Raw genomic sequence first — 21,692 nt, forward strand, 5'->3', positions numbered from 1 at the left:
GATCGAAAACTGTTTTTTAAAAACTGTTGAATCAAATGACAAACATTTTATGAATATTAAATATCTATCTATCTATCTATCTATCTATCTATCTATCTATCTATCTATCTATCTATCTATCTATCTATCTATCTATCTATCTATCTATCTATCTATCTATCTATCTATCTATCTATCTATCTGTCAACTTTATATACAAACATTGCAGATATATAGCCAACAGTTACATAAACAGACATCAAGATGTACAAACATTATGTGATAAAAATGAATGTAAATTGTAATTTTTTTCTTGTGTATTAGTTGTGTTTATATATTCTTTAAATTCACACAGAACTCAGAACTAAAATAGTTGGTATTATTTACCTCTTCTGGGTGTGAAATGAAGTCAACATAATTTTCTAAAAAGTGTTATAACATTTAACAGTCAAATAATCCTAAAGATACTTTTCACAATTTGCCATCAGCTGTTACGTAAAACTTGATATAAAAAAAAACACTTCCTCGTTTCGCGTGGGAGTTGTAGTTCCTTCTGCCGCGAAGCCAACTCTAGTTGCGGCATCTGGAAACTCCACCTCCCATGATACCGCGCGTCCCTTAAACCGCTAGCTGGTGCACGCCCACGCTAAATCAACCCGTCTCCTGTAATCCTCTGTGAACGCAGCTCGGTCCTTTGCGGGATTTACTCTTTGTGCACATTCTCTCCTGAACACCGACAATAACAAGATGGACAACTCGGGGAAGGAGAAGGAAGCCATCCAGCTGATGGCCGACGCCGACAAGAAGGTCAAGTCGTCCGGCTCCTTTCTGGGCGGGATGTTTGGAGGGTAAGACAGCACTGCAGCAGAGAAACAGACAGCTAGCTAACCCACAGCAACCCCTGTCTGTACATGCACCCAGCTAGCTCCCAGTTAACTCCCAGTTAGCGTCCAGTTAGCTTCCAGTTAGCTCCGCTGCTACACACCAGAGACGTCTGCTTTTGTTTGAGCGTCATTCACAGTGTAATACATCCTGTAGGTCGGTTAGCTACGTTAGCTTGGTTAGCTGTGATCCCTGTAAACACACCCCTCTCTCCTGGACGCTAGCATGGAAGCTGCGCAGTAGTTAAGCTAACTTGGAAGGTGAAGGTATCTCACAGGACTTACTTGTAGCGTGTTGGGTCGTTGTACACAGACTATATGAAAATGGAAGTATGTGCCAGTATATATGTTGGATTATTTGTCATCCTAGTTTAAAAACAAAGGCTCTTGTGATAAACCCCCTTTAATGGACCACGTGACCTCACCCCATGACAGTGGATGTACAGCCTTTATCCCAGCAGGGTTTTGATAGCATTTGGTTCATCAGTGCATTTATTTAAGTGAAACTGACCCCATCACACACAGACCTACGGGTTGTGATGGTTGCCACTCAATGTGTGTCACATTCTCTTTGACCCCACCATCAATGGTTGGGAGCATCAGCTGCAAACACAACACAGTAAAGCAATGGCATCTATCTTTTTGAACCCTTAGCTTCCTTGTTGTGCAGCACTTTCCAATTTGTGTTGAATGTGATCCTTAAATACAGTTTTTAGTATGAAGTTGTAATCAAGTGCAAAATCAATGAATCTCCAAGGATACAGCTCCTTTACAAGATTTTAGCTTCTGTGATAGTAAATGATAAAATTAACTCCGATCCAGACAAACCGTTGGCATGTACTTTTCCCTGTTATTCATTTGCCTATATTCTTATTAAAAATGTACCACCTATTTGTGATTGCAGATGCTGATTCCTATCCCCTGCTTTATATCTAGGTTTATTTTTAGATTTCATTAATCATAGATTAAAATAAATATATAGTAAGAGGAAAAGTAATAATATACTGTGGGCCAGTGACTTTTGGGAGCTCCATATATTAGGTGATATATAATTCATGCCATCTTATGTGTGGATTATTAAACCGTATAACAGAGATCCAGCAAATAAAGCTGTGTTTGCATGTGGCCAAAATAGAAAAGGCAGTTGTGTGACTGTGTTTTCCCTGAAGCTCTGCCTGAGGTGACCTCCAGATGTTGCTACTCAGCAGTATTCCTTCTTGGCAGGTTTTATAATGCTAATTCTGTGGCTGACCAAGCAGTGATGTCTTCCTCCAGAGTATCATAACAAATCCAGGCAGCTCCCAGGGGTCCACTTCACGTAGTGGAGGGGTGGAGATCAATAATTCCTGTACAGGGCGATGCCTGTGGAAAGGATAGAGTCCATCCATCCCAGCATTGCATCACCCTGTGACCTATGATGCCACATTTTTTTGTGAACACAATAGCCTGCATGGAAATGTATAATAGGCTCTGTGTTTTTACAACCTTTTTCTTTTCTTCTGTGGTTTCTAGAGGACCTCAAAAAGTGGAAGAAGCATGTGAGATGTACTGCAGAGCAGCCAACATGTTCAAGATGGCCAAAAACTGGAACGGTGAGTTTTATTTCCTTAAGATATCCAGCTTATCTGTTTCGACACACCTGAGACGCTGTTGGATTGTGTGCTTCTTCTTTTCTTTTTTTTTGCTCTGTAAATGCAAAGTGCAGCACTTTGTGAAGGAGTCGCAAGCTAAAACGCTGGAATGATGTGCATAAATTAGAGTGTCAGCTAAAAGCAGAGTGTACAGTATGTGCGCATGACATTTTCTCTTCTCTTTCTGTCTGTCTTCAGCTGCTGGAAATGCGTTTTGCAAGGCCGCACGTATCCACATGCAGCTGCAGAACAAACATGACTGCGCCACTAGCTTCATCGACGCAGGGAATGCTTTCAAGAAGTCGGACCCAAATGGTAAGAGACGACTGACTAGGTTCAAACCTATTTAACCCAAAGTATACAAATATCTCAGGAACTTTTGGCGATAAGGGCAAAAGCAAGTGTTGATAATATGCTGTAAATAAAAAAGATGTGAGCTCCACAGCGGAATTTATACGTCACGTCCTGTCTGTGCCTGCTGCTCCACACTAATCTGATTCTAAAATGAAACGTCAAATTTAAAGTTTGATGCAGTGTTAGCTTGAATACAGCTTTGTTGTAAAGTTGTGGAGAAAGAGGATTTTTCCAGCAGTGACGAGATGAGGCTGTTCAAGTTTGACTCTCACAGGATATTAATTTAATATCCCAAGATGAGTGTTTTTGGGTTTTGTGTGTTTTTCTAGATTACTGAAACATATTTTTTATCCCTAGGCTGAATTTTTAGAGTTTGGATAGGAAATCAGGACAGTTTATTAACACTTTGGCTCTGGTTATGAGGCTGCACTTTACTCTACAATTGGCCTGAGTTGCTTCGCTGTGGATATTTCAAGCAATAGATCCTGTGAGAGTTATTACCCCTAAATTGCCTGGCATTTACAGCGAGGTGATTTATATGGCTCTTTGTTTTCTCTACAGCCTCATTTGATATTCAGAGATGTGACCATTTGTTTTGGGGGAGGGTAGCAGTCCACTGAAGAGGAGGCTCTTTCTTGTGTTTCTGCTCTATTTTGAGTTTTTGGATTCTCTACCTTAAATTACACCAGTGTTGTATCTAAGTGGAACGGTTCTGTTAAAACTAATCATGTCTAATTGATGTCTAACCGTTCCCTCCTCTTCCCTTAATGCTGCCAAAAGAGGCAATCAAGTGTTTAAATGCTTCCATCGAAATATACACAGACATGGTAAGATGCTCATAGAACTTCTGCATCTCATTCACAAGAGTAAATCTGCCTTTAACAGAGCTGGATGTCACATCTTCAGGATAGATCCCATTCATAATGAGTTCTCTCCCCTTCCTCTTCCCTCCCAGGGAAGATTCACCATCGCAGCCAAACACCACATCAATATCGCAGAGATCTACGAGTCTGAAATGTTGGATATCGAAAAGGTAATGCAAGCTACGTGGTCAATACGACAATAAGGAGCAATATTTGTTTCAAACAACACTTAAGATTGCACTGTTTGTTGTTTTTCTTTTGTAAAGGCCATTGCACATTATGAACAAGCTGCCGACTACTACAAAGGAGAAGAATCAAACAGGTACTGTTCTTTCTGTTTCTTCTACCAAACTAAAATACTGCATATTATCTCCCATCGCTTTTCAGATCTAAAAGCTGATGCTACCATGTGAGAAAAATGAAAACTTTTGTTTGTTCAGTTTCCAGATACGTGGATAAGATGGTACAAGACAGTACTGTAATAGTCAAGGAGAATGACATTGAGCTTGTATCATAGTATTTTGTAACTTTTACTTTTACATTATCTCCTTGAATGACATAAACAGACCTGTCACACAACGTTCATTCATTTAAATGCTGCAGCTAAAAGGCTTACATGAGTGAAACTTGGACTTAGGCTGGGAGATAAAGCAGTAACAAGAATTGATCATCAACAGCAATACAACAACAGTTCAATATGTATCAATATGTTGCATATGCTTTGTAAAGGAGGCAAAGAAGTTACTTGTTTTTAATGTTCAACCTCAGATTTGAACGTGTTTGCCATTCTCTACTCAGAAAAAGAGCTTAAAACTACAGCCTTCATTGAGTATCTAAAAAAAGAAATAATAATGTGACATTTTTTGTGATACTTATCGAAAACACTGATTGGAAAAGTTTTATCTGAATATCTTTTGTTTAGCTTCGTACTGTTTGGATCGATCAGAGTTCATCTGACTGTTTGACTGTTTTACTCTCCAATGTTCCATTCTATTGAGCTTTTTATTTTATTTGAAATTTGTGTTTAGTTCTGCTAACAAGTGTCTGCTGAAGGTCGGGGGTTACTCTGCACAGCTGGAGCAGTACCAGAAAGCGATTGAGATCTACGAGCAGGTGGCTACTGCTGAGACTCATTGTGTCATGCTCTCACTTTCTCAACCCCTCTAATTAATGACATTTCTAATACATTTCTTCTGATTTGGATGCATCTAGGTCGGAGCTAGCACGATGGACAACCCGCTGCTGAAGTACAGCGCCAAAGAGTATTTCTTCAAAGCCTCCCTCTGTCATTTCATCGTCGACGAGCTCAACGCCAAGGCGAGTTTATACCTCTGTGGTTGGGTCTCGGGTTAGGGACGGAGAGCTGTGGTACAATCTAACACGCTGTGTCTCCACAGATTGCTATTGAAAAATATGAGGAGATGTTCCCGGCTTTCACAGACTCCAGAGAATGCAAGTTGTTGAAGGTAAGTGGATGCTGACAACTCAGAGGCAGCCGGTGGCTCAGTGAATCAGTTCTATGAGTAACCTACATTTCTTTTTTTTTGCTTGACAGAAACTTCTTGAGGCACATGAAGAGCAGAACAGTGAAGCTTTCACAGAGGCAGTAAGTAATGTGCACACTATAAAAGTTTTTGGTGGGATCAGAAATCCCTCTGCTTCAGCTATTGTAGTTTGGTTGAATCCCGTGTGTATTCAGGAAAGAAGAAAACCGGATCTCTCAGGACTGTGTTTATATGAAACTCGTGAGCTCCAGAAAAACATGTTTTAAAATGAACTCAAAGTCAGAGAGGGAAGAGGCCTCATCAGAGACTTAGAGAAATACTTAACAATATGACAGATGTGTTAGTTTATACATTTGCAAATCTGCCAATTAAATCACTTAATTTGTAAACATAACTCAAAACATAACTCTTCCCAGATTATGGAGGTTATGTTTTTCTCCTCTGTCCGTTGGATTCCAAGCAAAATTGTGCAAAAGTTGGGGGAAGGTGGAGTATGACTCAGGGGAGAAACCAGTCAATTAAGGTGGGATCAAGGATTTCTTTTGGTCACATTGAGAGAGGGCTTTTAAAAAATATATATATATTTTCCCTTTTTTCTCTGAATAATTCATGGATCTTGATTTGAAAAATCAGGCAGGTTTAGGAAACTGATATCAATGATTGTGTGAAATGTGGTGCAGCTTAATTGAATTTAAGGGGACATTTGGGCCGGGCTGAGGAATGGGCTCTACTGAGTGCGATTGTAGATGAGACGGTGATTCTTGTCGCAGCAAAGGGCATATGTGTTTTTCAGTGTATTTTTTTTGTTGACCTAAACACCATAGTAATCTCTCTTTGTATTAACATAGATGCAATTCCATGTCTCACTGTGCAAACTTGTCTGCAGGTGAAGGAGTTTGACTCAATCTCACGCCTGGATCAGTGGCACACAACCCTCCTGCTGCGCATCAAAAAGACCATCCAGGGCGACGAAGGGGATCTGAAATGAGCGACACGCGGGTTAGAAGCACAGCACGGAGGGACAAATCCATCAAGCATGCTTACATACACACATACATACACACACACACACAGCCACACAAACACACACTCACCTCACTGTGTATAGCATCAGGACAGGGGCGTCTGCTGATGATTTTTGAACATCCCACTGCTTCATGTTCAGAGCACTACCTTGCTTTCCTGCAGAGCATATCTGAATCTAGTCAGAATGTAAATCCTCTCGCCCTCACCTCTGCCCGGGGGATTGCTGCATTCCTTTTTCTGCTGCAATCCATGCTGGTGGATTTCCGAGCGGTGTATCGTATTGAACTTAGTATTAACACTGCATGTTTTGTACTCTTATTGTTTCCTAGTCAAATGCAGCTTGTTTTTTTAAAGCTAGTTTATTATATATGTTAAATTATTTAAATGTCTGTTTGTTGTACATAAGATTGTCATTGTATTTATTTAAAGAATCTACTATTATCTTAATTTTTATTGTGTTGAACTAGAAGTGAAGGGTGAAATAAATGTCAAACGTTATTCAAAGTCATTAACATTATAAAAAAGAAAAACACACAAAAAAAGATTTTAGTTTCCTTTTTATCACCTTCTAGATGAAGGGGGATGTTATGCACCAAATGTAGACTGTTAAACATTTGTACCTTTTCCATACATATTCATGATTTGATTGCTTAAAAGTTCCTTTATTCTCATTTCATTTTTTGTTGATGTAGTAATACTTTAACGCCGGAGGCTGAAATGTTTAGATTTGTCCATGTGAGCTGTATTTTTGAATTGGAAGCACTGACCTGGGAACCGTTGCTCCTTCTTCCCAGGGCAGTAATCTCGGGATTACCGCGCATCATTAGTCTCTCCTCTGTGCCGTCTGCCGTGTTGTGTTGTTCACTAACTCGGTGAAGGTTTACTACCTTTCATCTGGCCAGTCGCTAAGCATGTCCTCATGTGTAGGTTACAGTCGTGTCACATTCACTAGTGAGCCAGACCAAAGTTTTTACTAAAGGGTCAGTCGCCCTGCGTATCCAGCTTCTTCCAGAGTGGAATGACTATGGACCTAGGATATGATCTGTATGCTTGTGTGAATGGACAATAATAAAGGTATTCAATCCCACAATGCCCTGCCTTTGACCTTATGTGTGAGATAGAACAGTTGTGTGTTATAAGCATCAGTCTATCCTTTAATCATCTTTCGTGTTCCTAAATCAAACCTACTTGAGCTTCAGTTCAGTACAACACAGTACACACATTATCAGTAGAGCTTGATCCTATGAGATGATAGAAAATCTGGACTATTGTATGATTAGTGTACTGATTACTTATTAATGTACAGAAGATTGTCACCCAAGTGGAAATATATACAGTATTACAAGGTAAAAGTGATTTGTCTTTATGAGGAAGGCTACTAAATACGTTATTTTGCCAATGTTTGGCCTGATAAATATGTATAATATATAATTCTATTGATATATACCTTTTTATTGAACTTTTACCTTCCTCTGTGTCTCCGCTGCCATAGACCTGCTGCAAAAACGAATCAATATAATCAATCACCTATAATCTAGTTTGACACGACTGCATCCTGCTCTTATACAACACAATGTCCGTGTCATGTTTAGTGGGCATTCTTTTTAACTGTCCATCTTTATGACAGTATTTTGATCAGGTACCATGTATATAACAACTCTACATTTTCTTGTCAAATTAACTCATTTGAAAACAAGGTAACTAATTTCATTGAACTGGGTTGAAACTTCGAAACTTAATTGTTTTAAAGGTGTGTATTTTCCTTTGGAGTCGACCTTGTTGACGATTACTTTGAAATGCCGGTGTAGCTACATGGAAAACTTCCAGAGTAAAGTGCCAGAACTTAGAAGGATTTAAGCTCAGTCATTTAAATTCAGACCTAAATAAATCAACAGTGTTGCAAAGAGCATGCTGTCATCCACAGATGTATGGAAAGCTAATTCAGTGGGGGGGTGGTCTTTCGCTGCCAAGGACTTCTGACTAGGTTCCAAGATCATCCTGCTGAACGTCCAAGATGTAACTCCTGAAGTTTTATTATATATACGACAGGAAAAGTTCTGTTATACTAATATGAGGGCTTGAATGGAATGAACATTACATGATGTTTGCCATTATTTATTGGTAACTAACAATCGCATTTATGCAACATAATATTCGGTACATTAACAAACCATTTGCTATCAATACCCAATGCTTGGTTTTACCTTAGTTACATCTCTTAAGCATGTAGCATTTCCCACTGAATACCTAAACATCTCAACATGTCGTGGTAAACACTGAAGATCACAGATGTGACATAGTCAGAATACTCATTCAGAAAAACTTGCATTACTGAAGGGTTGAAACGTGGCCCCAGATAAAGAGCTTTATATTTACATCCACTTTCTACACAGCGTCTTGATCGGCGGCCTTTTTAATTTCATCCAAAGAGTTTTCTGCTGTCTTTTCCTTTTCCTGTCCATCGACGGCTGCCATTTGTTCGCTTCCACAAACCATGTCAGCCAAAACCACAGTCTGAATATCAGGTTGTGATTGGTTGATCTTGGTCTCTGACACTGGAGACAGAATCGTCTGTGACACAGCAGCTTCCAGGACGGATGACGTTGGAATCTCGGAGACCGGTGCCAATGTGGCGTCACAGACGGGAAGGGAGAGAACTGCGGGTACGGACAAAGAGGTGGTAGAGGTGGAGGAGGCCAAGGGGATGGGATGAGCCATAGAGACGGGTATAGAGAAGGGTATGGCGGAACCATCTAAGGAGATGAGGTTGGTGCCTGTGCCGTCAGTGGTCATGATGGGCTGGATCTGCGTCCCAGATGGCACCTCGGTGTGGATGAGGGTGATCCCGCCGTGACTGACCAGAGCAATGGTTCCATGGCTGGTCCAATCAGACGAAAGAGTGACTGGCTCGGCGGGAACCACAATGGAATCTGTGGTGGTTTTACCGGCAGCATCATCAGCAGCGGCACCTTCAGCACCAGTGGAAACAGCGTCACCAGTCGCAGCACCGTCGCCACTTATGCTGGATGGGCTCGTTTTCTCCCATGTTCCTGCTTTTTTTGTCTTTCCCTTAAGGGTGGATTTGGGTTTCTTGTCCTCCACATTTCCCTCCAGAACCACCAGGTAGGTCTTCCAGGGAGTATCGGCGTCGTGAGTCTGAACGTCAAAAGAGCTCACGTTAGTTTTCATAGCAGTCGAAGCACTTTAAGCACAACTTATCAGGCGATAAGCATGGACTAGTAGCCCTTATACCATTAATAAAGTTTTTTTTTTAATGTGTCGGTGCAGTCAAAAAGCCAGTTTCAGCAACAATGTTCCCAAACAGTCACATTTGGAATAAACCCTTTCGGATAGAGCAACGATAGTAAGGTAGGCACCACTAACCATAGCGTGCCTGCGCAGGGTGGACTTGTCTGTGAAGGTGCGGTTACAGAGGCCACACATGTAGGGTTTTTCCCCCGTGTGGATACGCTGGTGCCTCTGCAGGGCGTTGATCTGGGTAAAACACTTGTGACATTCTTTACAGCTGTACGGACGCTCGCCTAAGAGAGAAAAAACACACGCAGGTGGAATTAAAACAGGACGGTGAGGAGGTTAAAAGCAGGTGATGCCCTCAAATGACTGTAAAACAAAGTGTGACTGATTACCTGTATGTGTCTTTATATGCTGGTGAAGAGAATTCCTCTGAGCAAAGCCTCGGCCACACTGCTCGCACTTGTACGGCTTGAAGCCAGTGTGGATGTTGGAGTGGTGCCGGAGGTATTCTTTAGATGCAAAGCTTTTCCCACACGCCTCACACATGAAAGGCCTCTCTCCTAACAAGGGGAAAAAGACACAGCAAAAGAAACATCATCTTCACATGTGTAGACGGCACTGTGGGTACAAATCCTAAAGGACTACTTAAAAAGGACAATCTTAGCTAAGGTACAAACAAAGATGATAATACAGAAATTTGGAGAGTTGTAATATTATGTCAGTCTTACCTGTGTGGGATCTCTTATGATAAGCCAACATGTGCTTCTGGGTGAACCTGGCAACGCACTCGTCACATGCAAAAGGCTTCTCTCCTGTGTGAATCCTACAAATAGGCAAAGTTTAGACCTCAATTATACAAACATATAGTATTTGTGTGTATAAATAAAACTCCCAGCTATCATTATCAAGTCATAAATACTCACTGGTGTTGTATATTTATGTCCACAGTTGATGATTGGACGGATCATAGACTGTTTTATAAAGACGGACGACATGACGGCTCCCAAAAGTGAAGCTAAAGCTTCTCGATCACCTCCTCCATGTTAATGGATGGGATATGGACCAAACTAAAAGTTAAAGTACCCTTAAAATACATTTTTCTCAAAGATAGATTCTGTTGTTCCATTTTCCCAGTAAGTTTGGTTAAATTTCTTTGTTTGATGCTATAAAAACAAGGTCAAAAGTCAATCGCTACTGCGCATAGTCTGGCTCTCAACACGCTACATGGCAGCGTTCGAATCCAGGATCTTTTAGTTTCATGTTATTTCAGTGAGAGGAAGTGGATCTTTATAATTTGTCCTAAGCAAGAATTGCTCGCTCAACTAACTTTCTTCTTGACTTCCCTGAAATTAAAACTTCAACCCTCTAGTTTACATCGTTAGCATCCACACAGCTCCTTCCCCAATTCTCACTACCAGTCATCATCTGTGAGTTCCGTACCTGCGGTGCATCTTGAGAGCAGCATTCTGGGTAAATCTGGCGCTGCATTCAGTGCACCCAAAAGGCTTTGCGCCGGTGTGTATCCGCTCGTGCAGCTGCAGAGCCGTTTTGGAGCTGAGCGACTTTCCACAATCGGGGCAGACGTGACGCATGTTGTTACGTTCATGCACCTGAGAAGCAACAGTGGTGGGAGAGAAAGGTGCAGATAAAGAAGTCATGATTAAATATCTTATCTGTGAAATAGCTCTGAATTGGACTTTTAAATAGAGTAATTGTTTTGTGCATCCTCACCTGTTTTTGGTGGCGGACGACATCCTTCTTCCGTTTGAAGGACTTTGAGCAGGAGGCGCAGGAGAAGAGTCTCTCGCTGCTGTGGACGTGCTTCTCGTGGATCTTCAGGTTGCTGCGGTTGGCGAAGGTCTGCTGGCAGGTCTCACAGCGGTAGACCATGTCTGCCTTCACTCCATGGTACGTGCTGGGCAAGAGAACAGGAATGGGTCACAGCAATATCAGACGTGTATCAGAACTACTTGACTGTCACTGAAAACTCTGAAAGTCTGAAGATATACAGTATGATTTTTCGATTCATTTTGGTAATTAAGTCTTGATCATGCTGTTAAGAAGCTAACTATACTATGACTGTCTACTATAAGACATTTGACTGAGTTGTCAGAATCCAGCATGTAATTACACTTTATTCCCTTCTCCCTCTTTCTTCCCCATCTAGGCAGGTTATTGAAAAAGTGAATTTAGGTTTTACCAGATTCTTAACAGATCATAAATTGTGTTTGATAAAGTAGGACACACTAATAAACTAGAATGACACTGGGTAGAATGCATACCTCTGTTAGTCCCTTTATGAATCAAGATTTTTATTTGGACCTGCACCAAATTGCACAACTAGTAAATATCATTTTTTCTCATTAAGATCAAGAAATGATTTTTGAGATATTAATGAAGATGTTGAAAAAACACCCCATCTCGCCTGCTTATCTAGATCTTCATCATTTTATGGGTTCTTACTTGAGTCTTGTCTTATTCACAGTTTATTGTCTTGTCCCACCCCTCCATGAAAATTCATGGAAATCCATTGAGTAGTTTGTGTGTATTTCTGCTAACTAACAAACAAACAAAAGCAGATGTTGGTGGAGATGAAAAACAAACAACTGCACAGGAGCAGCTGAGGTTCTTCTCCCCAGCATCAAACAAAAGCCGGTGACTAGGGATGGCTAGAGTAAAACCAAGTTTTAGTGGTTTCACTCTATAATACCAACTATGAGATTATCAGGATGTTTGATAATAAGGTTCTGAGCTTGCCATCAGCTGGGTGTGATTGTTGAAAATTTGCTTTAAATGAAAATGCAACTAGTCCCATCTTCCGTCAAATAGTGGATTATAATAAACAATATCACTGTTTGCTTTAGGGAGCTGCTGTAGAGACCAGTGAATTAATCTCTATGTTTAACTACAATATCCAACCTGATGTGCTTCAAGTAGCTCCTCTCGTAGTGGAAGGTCCGCTGGCACTTGTCACACTCGAACTGGGCTTTGGACGTTCTTTTTGACGTCGCCTTGGACCATCCCTCTTCTTCCTCATCCTCCTCATCCTCCTCATCCACAGATAACATAGGGTCTTCAGGATTACTTTGCACACCGTCCTCGTTTTCACACTTGTCCACATCAGAGCCCGGCACTCTGCAGGAAGACTCATCTCCTCTCTCTGCTCCGTTCTCTGGCTGAGCCTCGACTTCAGTCTCGTCCTCAGACTCCTCTGTGTCTTCGCTGGTCACTTGCTTTTCACTGTTCGAAGTCTCTTTTGCAGCGTTTAGACGCCTCTGAAGGATTCTGCTGCTGGATTTCCTCTGCTGCACCTGTCCCCCTTCGCTTTTTTCATTCGTGACTGTTTTCTTCACCCGAGAGGTCTTTGCGGTGACTTGATTCTCCGAGCTCTGTGGTGAGCGCTGCCGCTTCAGAACTATCCTGCCCAGCTGCTTCTTCCCTTTGGGCCCTTTCTCTTTATCGTCAGACTGTAAATAATAATGATCCGCAACATGTGATGGAGGCGTTTTCTTTTTAGGGGGTTCTGAAGTCTCAGCACGCATGGCCTCATCACAAACCTCTGACAGATCCTTACAGTCCAACAACTCGGCCGCTGCTTGCACGTCAGCGATCTTTTTGCTGGCCACTTCCACTTTACCCGTGTACACAAACTCCAGAAACTTGGAGAAATCGTCAGAATGCACATTTGAGAGGGTGATAGTGTCTCGGGCTACATCCTGGACGAGCAGGGTGTTCTTGAAGTAGCCACTGGATGCTGCGAGCACCACCTGATGGGCCCGGAACTCCTGCTTATCCTCCTGGAAGTCCACGTGCACGGTGACATCACACAACTGACCCTGCAGCCTCAGCTGGTGCAGAGAAGCCAGGAGGTTGTCCTGGTGCGACCTGGAGGTGAGCTGGACCATTTTGCGCTTCATGGTGCATTTGTGCTGCGGACAGAAACAGAAAAGAAACGGAGACTTGTAAGGCATATAAGTTACCTTAACTTCGCAAAGGTGGTTATTACACAAATAGACAAACACTTCTCAACCTATTTCTATGGAGGGGTGCGGCATGATCCAAGGAAGAACACATTAAATCCTGGTCTAGATATAGATTACAGCGCGTTTAATTCTTCCACATTGTTGTTGCTTCCTCAGAGAACAACTCCATGTTCAGTTTAAACATTGCACACCCCACTTTTAAAGTATAATCCGGGTTGCTTCAGCACAGATGTTTGCATGGTTGTTGTCTGTTGTTTTGCCCTTGAAATTACACATTCCCCTTCCTTAAAGCAGGAGCATATTAACTTTAACCTCTGGGCCCAATGAGATACATGTGTGCCCCGGCTGATCCCTCTATTGCTCCTGGTCTCTGCAATATCTATGTCTTAGGTTATAATTACTTCTGCCAAGGAGGTTAAGTTTTAATCTGCTTTTATGTTTGCGTAAACAGGATTATGCAAAAACGACAGGATGAATTGTTACGAAACGTGTTGGGAAAGGACAGAATTCATTAAATGTTGGTGCGGATCCAATCAGGGGACAGAACTAATCGATGTGCCAGAGATTAACTCCTGGAACTTGACGGGGTCAATCATGCATATTAAGGAGAATGAAATGTATGAATGTGTAGAGTTAGGTGAATATCAAATACAAATAGAATTTACACGTGGTTTCGTGGGGGGGGATGGGCCTGGATGGAGGTATGAACTGTGCTGAGTCACGTTTTATTTGTGGTCGCAGTTGTGTTGACATTGCGATTTTTTATATTTGTATTCACGTCACTACTTATCTTGAGCAGTAGTTCGACTATTACATGCATCATCACTACTGGGGCTAATATTAGGACAACGATTGCTTCCCCATGAGCAAAGGGAGCAGCTAATATTCAGCGAATGCTTGTAAAACTATCTTTAAAAGACACTGTGGATCTGAAACACTTCATACATGCGCATCTAAAGCTAGGGAAAAGGGCGAACACGATGTTTACTCTTCATAATGTCCACGGCTAGGATACTCAGCAGCTAACAGCAGAGCCACGGACACGATGCTAAACATGCTAGGTCAAGCTAACGATGACTAAGTAATGCAAAGCAAACCGGAGGAGATAAAGGACTCCACGGGCCATGCGGGCAGCAGCAGCAGCGGCTCAGCGAAACTACCGCACAACAACAACACGGAGCAAGTTTTTCTTACCGTAAGCTTGCTAAAATGGCAGCCCTTCACAAATGCTCGCTGCGACGGACGGTGTGTTTCCTGTGGAAACCCCTCGCGAGACATCCGGTGCAGATCAGGCTGATTCCGGATCAGTTTTCTGCGGATGTGAGAGGTGCGACACCAGAAGACCACCACTGCTCCTGGATCAGTGTGACGGGTTCGTTCACCAACACGCAACGGAACTTGTCGATATTGAAGAGTAGCTCCTCACTTTCAGGGCATTTCCGGGTTTACTGTCAAGCTAATGTAGCTAGCTAGTGTTAGCTCGTACTTTTAAACAGTTTACATATATTTATGAAAAGCTATAAAAAATGTGGCATATCTTTAAATGCAGGTGTGAGAGAAACGTTGAAATGCTAATTGATGCTAAAGCTGTTCAAATAATACTGAAACTAAGAATATTCAGGAATCTATTAAAGCCCAAACAAATATGAATACATTATTTCACAGTAAAGGGTGTTACATTGGCTAATATTATCTAGCTAATTTCACACTCTTCAATGCAAAAATAATGTATAAAAGTTTGGTTTGGTTTAAATATTGTTAGTTTAAATATTATTTGAGCAGCATCATTAAGTTCCATTTTAATGTTTATTTCACGCTTAATTTAAAGTAAGGCCACATTTCTTGTAGTCACCCCAACCGCAGCAAAGAATACAGGTTAAAAATAAAATATCTACAAAAACTAAAAGTTTAAATAATTTCACATGCTGATGTTACCGTAAATTCTCAGCAGAAGTATCCCAAACTGTATTTGTTGTTGCACTGATGCCCTGTGGCCACACGGGGGCGCCGTTATACAAAGGAAACCTTGATGTGGTTTGCAAGTATTGTGGAGGAAAAAAAGACATTGAAAAAAACAAGTTTACATTCTTCAGCATGATCAGTTTTCACGCTGATTACTCTGATTCTAGCAGAAAGTTCAACTGGGCAGACGTACTAAACTATGTGCTTTACACTTGTTATTACATTGTAATAGCAGTTTTTATGAGATTGGTCCCAAACCTAATAGAAAACAGGTCCGACATGCTGAAAGATTTAAGTGAACTTGTTTACATCCACACCGACATAACTCAGAAATGCATAAAGCATGCTGTCATTCCAGAGGTGTCTGGAAAGCTACTTGCGGAGTCACTGGGGTTCAGCTCCTGCAGCTGCCAGCGGATGTTTTTCTTTCTCTCTCTCTCTCTTTCTCTCTTTCGGAGGAGATCCATATACCTTACATTTGTCTTAATGAATTCTGCAAGCTAGCAATCTCTCCTCTGTTCCGGTGACTCATGCTGCTCTCTGGACCAAAGCTGCGCAGACAGACCCCAGCCCTGACCTGGAACACTGTGTTCCCCTGTCTTCTATCTCATTACTCCCTTGTAAATCACACACATAATATTTTATAGATCTGTACACTGTTCATAACTGGTGCTTTCTGGTTCATGTTTCTGTGGAAAACTACCACACTCTTTTCTACATGTGCAGATTTAATCATCTGTAACTGAATGCTCATGGGAATCAATAGTATTTGCATAGATATTAATATGCTGTGTATTATGGTAAATAAGCTCAGAGTTTAATAGAATGCCGAATGTGAAAATTAATGAGACACGTCATACAAATTAATTCTTGGTTTCCATTAGTGCAAGTTCTGACATGACTGAGGAAAGGAAGGAAAAGATTTTTCACTTTGGGCACAGTAGTGAAAATGCATTTCTCAATTTTCTTTTTCACACTGGACTCAGTTTCATAGAAATGTCATAAAAATGCTGTCAGTTCAGGAACGGCTCCAGTAAAATGATAAGATAACACATGCACGTTGGGCAGTTATTGTAGTTACTCGTCATGTGCAGCCAGTATTGTCATTGGAGCATAATGTGACATATTTTTTTAAAGTTCAGCGGCTACAGATTCAGGTCAATGTCAGACGTAAGCAGGTCAGTTGTTGTGATGTTGTGTCACAGGACGCTTTGTCAGATTAAAGACACAGCAGGGAAGCCGACTTGAGGTTTCTACATTTCATCACCGGTTGACACGTGTAATCAAGGGAATGAACTCTCAGCGTGTTGCGTCACCGAAATAACAAAAGGTCAAACAGTCGTCTCGAAAACATGTCCATTTCCCGCAGTGAGGGATACTGGCTGACTTTTACACATTCCTCCAGGGGCATTTTGTGTCATTGAGAGGTGAGCTGGGGGGGTAGAGAAACAGACGAGGGTTGAGGTGTTGCCTCAGTAGCCAGCTGCTTCACCAAGTGGTCCAGTAACAGATTAAATTCCCACAGATTCATCATCACGTTGTCAGGGGGGGAGAGAGAAAGGGTGAGGTGCAAACACTCTCTCTGAGGCGATGAGCTCAGCAAACAAAACATTTACTCGACGATGGGTCATGTTTGCTCTGCTATGGGTTGACTCCTCCACAGAATCGAAAATACCACAGTGCACAAACAGCCGTATAAAATATATACTGTGCAAGAGGGCGAATCTCAAAACCAAGGTTTGAATTTGAGGCTACACATACACACAGTGCAGGAAGCAAAAAGAAAAACACACTCAGTGAGTTCGGTGTTGGTGGTTGTAGCCCCGGCTTGGTTAGCGTGCTGGCTCGTACACACGCCCTTATTTGGATGCAGCGAGGGTAAGTCAGTCAGTCTGCGTCCTCGCAGGACCTCTCCCAGACTCGTAATCCCCGGCAAGATGAACTAAACCAGTGATGGTAAACACCAGAGCGATACATGGAAGTGCAGACACTGGTGGTCCAAGAATAACCGCAGCATTCTCTTTGTGCCCGCCCATTCGACCACACAGCCGATGCCAGACCAATCGGAAACCAGTCCAACTCAGTCCTCTGTGGTGTCCCTCTCTCCCCCCCCCCCCTCCAGTCACTGAACTCCGTTAAGAGAAATCATGCATCGTGAACTTTGTATAATCCTCTTAGACTTGTGTTTCAACAGGCACCAATAACTCTTTTTTTTTAACAATAGCATGTTTCTGCTTTGACAACGGGATACATTTAATTGATTGAATGTGGATTTGGAGAGCGGTTTCGGTAAATGGACGTGGAGCTCCACCCATATTTATATAAGTATGAAAATTGGCAGGAGGCAAATATTATAGATGTTTGTGTAGTCTTGTCAAGGCCAAGGTTGGTTTGCCAGGCTACACACAGCAGTCCAGGCCTGTCGATGGCAGTCTCTCCGAACACTTTCCCGTTCCCCTCTTCTATCTTCCCCTTCTTTTTCACTGGCCGGATGCCACACCACACTCAGCCTATCCAGAATATCGCTGGAACCCCTAAAACCTCAGAGGAACATCAAGCAATGATTCACAAAAATGGCAGAAGACTCTTTCAGGGTTTTTCTGAAGACAGAGGCCACACACAAGAACAAATGTGATCACAACACACAAGGTCAAAATCGTATATGTGGCCCCAGGGATCCGCTAGTCAGACGCTTTGGTCCAGTCTGAGATATTGCAAGAGCTATTGAATGGTTTGCCGTAAAATGTGGTACAGATGTGTACGGTGCCCAGAATCCTAATGACCTTAGTGGCTTTTCATCTCGTCAAGATGTTTATGTTTCCATAACTTTGCTTTATGAGCGCTTTCAAAATTTCATGGCAATCTCATCACCCTCAGATTCACTTAATGTTTACTAGTTAAAATAAAGCGTTAGTAGATGGTGAACACAGTAAACGTTCCACCTGCTGAATTGTTCAGTCTCGCCCTGAACCTCTTCCCCCACATTGCACTGAGACAAATAACTTCACCTATATAAAGTAAATTCAGTGCAGAAAAAAGAGAGAGGAGCCTATGAATGGTGTCTGTCCTCTTCCCCCTCAAATAGACTCAATTTCACCGAACAGAGATGTTTTCTCTTCTCCCGTCTGCCTCGCTCGGAAGAAACTGCTTTCCTTTCATTGATGAAAAGATATACGGCATTCAGAGATGAAATTACTTTCCAAATGGCCTCTGACTCACCATCTCTATTCCCAGTGCTCTCGCTCTCTCTCTGTCTGTCTCTCTCACACCCTCCTTCCCTCCCTCTCTGCCAGCCTCACCCCCTCCTCCACCTTCACTCGTCCTTGCGAATGTTCTACAGTATCTATTGTAACTGTATATGCCACTTAGCACTTCAGACGGCAGACAAAACCAGCTCAAGGACGGCCTGCGCCCACTCTTGCGATGCTCATAAATAGACTATTTGTCCAGGCTTACCAATCACCTTACCCACCGAGCCTGTGTGGGAACTCACGGACATGGAATAGGTTGCACCAAAATAGATCTGTTCTGCTGTGAGCGGGTGGATTCGGGCCTGTAGCCTGCAGCTATAGAGACTATTGTGGTCAGGAAGACAGCAAAATAAAAGATTGTCGTGCCTTTTTTAAATGAAAAGTAATGACTCACACAGTCGATCCGTTTTTATAATGTGTTGAGACTTTTAACATCCGTTTGCAATCTGCAGCGCACGAAAACAGGTGGTGTCACCTCCGCAGAGTTTTCCCACAATGCAACTCTCTCCCCGCGACTGCGTGGGGACGTGACCATCAGCACATTCCTGGAGAGCTGGATCCCCAGAAGCAACAAGTTCCTCCTTCCTCTCTTCCCTCCCTTCCTTCCTGTCGCCCTCTTGTCCTCTCCTTCGCTTCCCGCGGATTGCATCACTCGTCTGCCTCCTGGCCTCCTCCTCTGCTCGGATCCTTTAATCACATATGGCACACATGCACGCTCACACGCACACACACGCAGAGGCACACCACTGACACACACACACACACACACACACACACACACACACACACACACACACACACACACACACACACACACACACACACACACAAACACACACACACTGTGGGCAGAGGGCACCCTCTTCAAGTCCTCATACTGGTTTTGTGGCTTCGGTTGGAATTTTATGCTTGGTTTGAGAGGAGAACTCTGGAGGATTTCCAGCTGCTCTCCAAAGACTCCGCTCCTCTCTTTACTCTCCCTCCGTGTCTTTGTTCCTTCCCTTCACCCTCCCGCCAACCCCCACAGTCGTCCCCCCCCCGGTTCCCCCAGTCCCGCTCTACCCACTCGCCCTCAAGGTCAGAAATATCCTGCGGTTTAGGTTTTGATCCCCTTGGATATGCCCTTGCTCTTTCCGTCTCCCCCTTCCTTTTCTGTCTCGCTTGTGCTCCGCTCAGACACACACACACACACACCACACACGCACGCACACACACACACACACACACACACACACACACACACACACACACACACACACACACACACACACACACACACACACACACACACACACACACACACACACTTACTGTAAGTACGCTGCACTACTGTAAGTATTCCCATACAGGAAACACAAGTTTGGATCAGCATAGGCAGGTCTCGGTGTCTTGCAATTGCACACTCACACACACACACGCCCTCTCCCTCCCACCCGGGGTCAAGAGGCTATCCATTGGGGGAAGAAAAAGTCATCATAGCTCTCTAAGCTTAAGTTGTCATCAGTGTAACCTTATCCATCTTAAATCCACTGGTTCAGAGACAGTAAATAAAAGAGACTGATCCCTAACTTCTCCCTGTAGAGTCACGGTCCGTGGACTGCAGCAGCCCCAGCCAGGTCGGCCCTGCTCCTCTGGCTTCTCTGAGTTGTGTAACATGGCAGCGATCCAGCACTTGTGTAATACCAGGGACCTTGGCTGGCTGAAAGAATGCCAGTTCAACCAGTCATCCTTCCATATCCGCGGGTGAATGGAGGAACACCAAGTCTTGCCCATTAAAGCCCTGATCCTGACTCTCTTTCGTGAGCATCATTTTTCTTCTGTGCCTTTTTTTAAGGTCGCAGCACTTGTTGAATGTTTGTAAGAAAAAACAAAGCAGGGGCCCACTTACAAAAATATTGCTCTTTAGTGCCTCTAGTGGTCAGAATTCCCCCTGTACAACTTTAATGTCAATCCCATAGACTGTTTACAAAAATGTACGACATGACTGCACCCCAAAATGAAGCCAAAGCTCCTTGATCACCACCTTGTGCCTGGCTGCATCTGCCTCCACCATGGTAGTGGATGGGACACGTACAAAAAAATTAAAAGTGTCAATAAATGGTTTCTGTCCAAGATAGCTGCATTTCGTACCTGGTGTATTTTGGCATTATTTCTGGAAATTGTGAGGAAGTGGGAACGTCTTGTTTATAACAGTCATTGGTTTATCCCAATGATCCCAAGTAGGGATGGTTCCAATCTGCAAAAACAAATCTATTACATCCATTTCAAATTACACTTGAATTCACTATGTATATACAATACAGAGAGAGCACATATTGAACTTGGATGTGAATAACAAATCCCTAATACAGTTGCTCTCTGCAGGGTGCATAGTGATTTCCTGTACCATTAACAGCATTTTGTTTTTGATTTTTTATTCAAGAGAAAAAAAGAGCAGTGCAGGTAGTCTGTACGGCTCTGTTATCTTTTGTAACCACACGGAACAGGCCTAATTAATTTCTGTCACCACTTTGTACTTGTAGAATAAGCTGAGCCTCCAGGTGTGCACCCAGGAAGTCCTGCTGGCTTATCTGGCCTCAAGCTGAGTCCTCCAATTGTGGGGACAGGAGATTTGACAGGGATCGCCATGGCGCTGTTTCCAATTGACGCCTTAACAGGGAAGAAGAAAGACTCTCCCAGTAAAATAAACCACAAATAGTTCTCGAGAAACACTGCACCCCGCCGCTCAGTTTCAGCTTGTTGACACAGCGGCTCAGGACAGATTGTTTTTCAAATACGCAACCGGCTGTCAAATATACAGTGTCAAATTAACTTTGGAGCGGCCTCCCAAAGGTCTGTGTTTTTCATACTGCATTTGTCCATTTTCTTTGGGTTGTGTCCCAGAAGTGGCGGAGACCACAGACATGAAAATACCTGTGAAATGAAGCCCGGCCATACGGCCAACTGGCCCGGCCCACACAGTGTATACTGCCTGTCGACATACAGTTAGATGGCAACAGCGT

At 42.8% G+C, this 21,692-nt stretch overlaps 2 protein-coding genes across 3 annotated transcripts; one reads left to right on the forward strand and one right to left on the reverse strand.

The window, feature by feature from the left end:
* The first annotated feature begins 651 nt into the window (after window positions 1–651).
* napbb (N-ethylmaleimide-sensitive factor attachment protein, beta b) lies at window positions 652–7,329 on the forward strand. 2 transcript variants are annotated; one of them, XM_061091372.1, is made up of 11 exons: window positions 652–827; window positions 2,373–2,452; window positions 2,690–2,806; window positions 3,626–3,672; window positions 3,801–3,878; window positions 3,975–4,030; window positions 4,737–4,821; window positions 4,921–5,025; window positions 5,106–5,174; window positions 5,264–5,314; window positions 6,100–7,329. In XM_061091372.1, the coding sequence occupies exons 1-11, from the start codon at window positions 727–729 to the stop codon at window positions 6,199–6,201; spliced, it is 891 nt and encodes a 296-aa protein (XP_060947355.1). In that variant the 5' UTR covers window positions 652–726; the 3' UTR covers window positions 6,202–7,329. The 2 variants fall into 2 exon arrangements, with proteins under 2 accessions (XP_060947355.1, XP_060947354.1); XM_061091371.1 differs by lacking the exons at window positions 652–827; window positions 3,626–3,672 and having other exon boundaries at window positions 2,392–2,452.
* A 1,009-nt stretch (window positions 7,330–8,338) lies between these two features.
* Window positions 8,339–21,318, reverse strand: gzf1 (GDNF-inducible zinc finger protein 1). The gene is made up of 10 exons (XM_061092065.1): window positions 21,239–21,318; window positions 19,166–19,377; window positions 14,672–14,832; window positions 12,414–13,423; window positions 11,226–11,409; window positions 10,935–11,104; window positions 10,223–10,317; window positions 9,887–10,054; window positions 9,624–9,781; window positions 8,339–9,395 (listed from the first exon to the last, which is right to left on the reverse strand). The coding sequence occupies exons 1-10, from the start codon at window positions 21,316–21,318 to the stop codon at window positions 8,625–8,627; spliced, it is 3,009 nt and encodes a 1,002-aa protein (XP_060948048.1). The 3' UTR covers window positions 8,339–8,624.
* Between the last annotated feature and the right edge of the window lie 374 nt (window positions 21,319–21,692).

Source organism: Limanda limanda, chromosome 18 (genome assembly GCF_963576545.1).
Source record: "Limanda limanda chromosome 18, fLimLim1.1, whole genome shotgun sequence".
Classification (NCBI taxonomy): Eukaryota; Metazoa; Chordata; class Actinopteri; order Pleuronectiformes; family Pleuronectidae; genus Limanda; species Limanda limanda.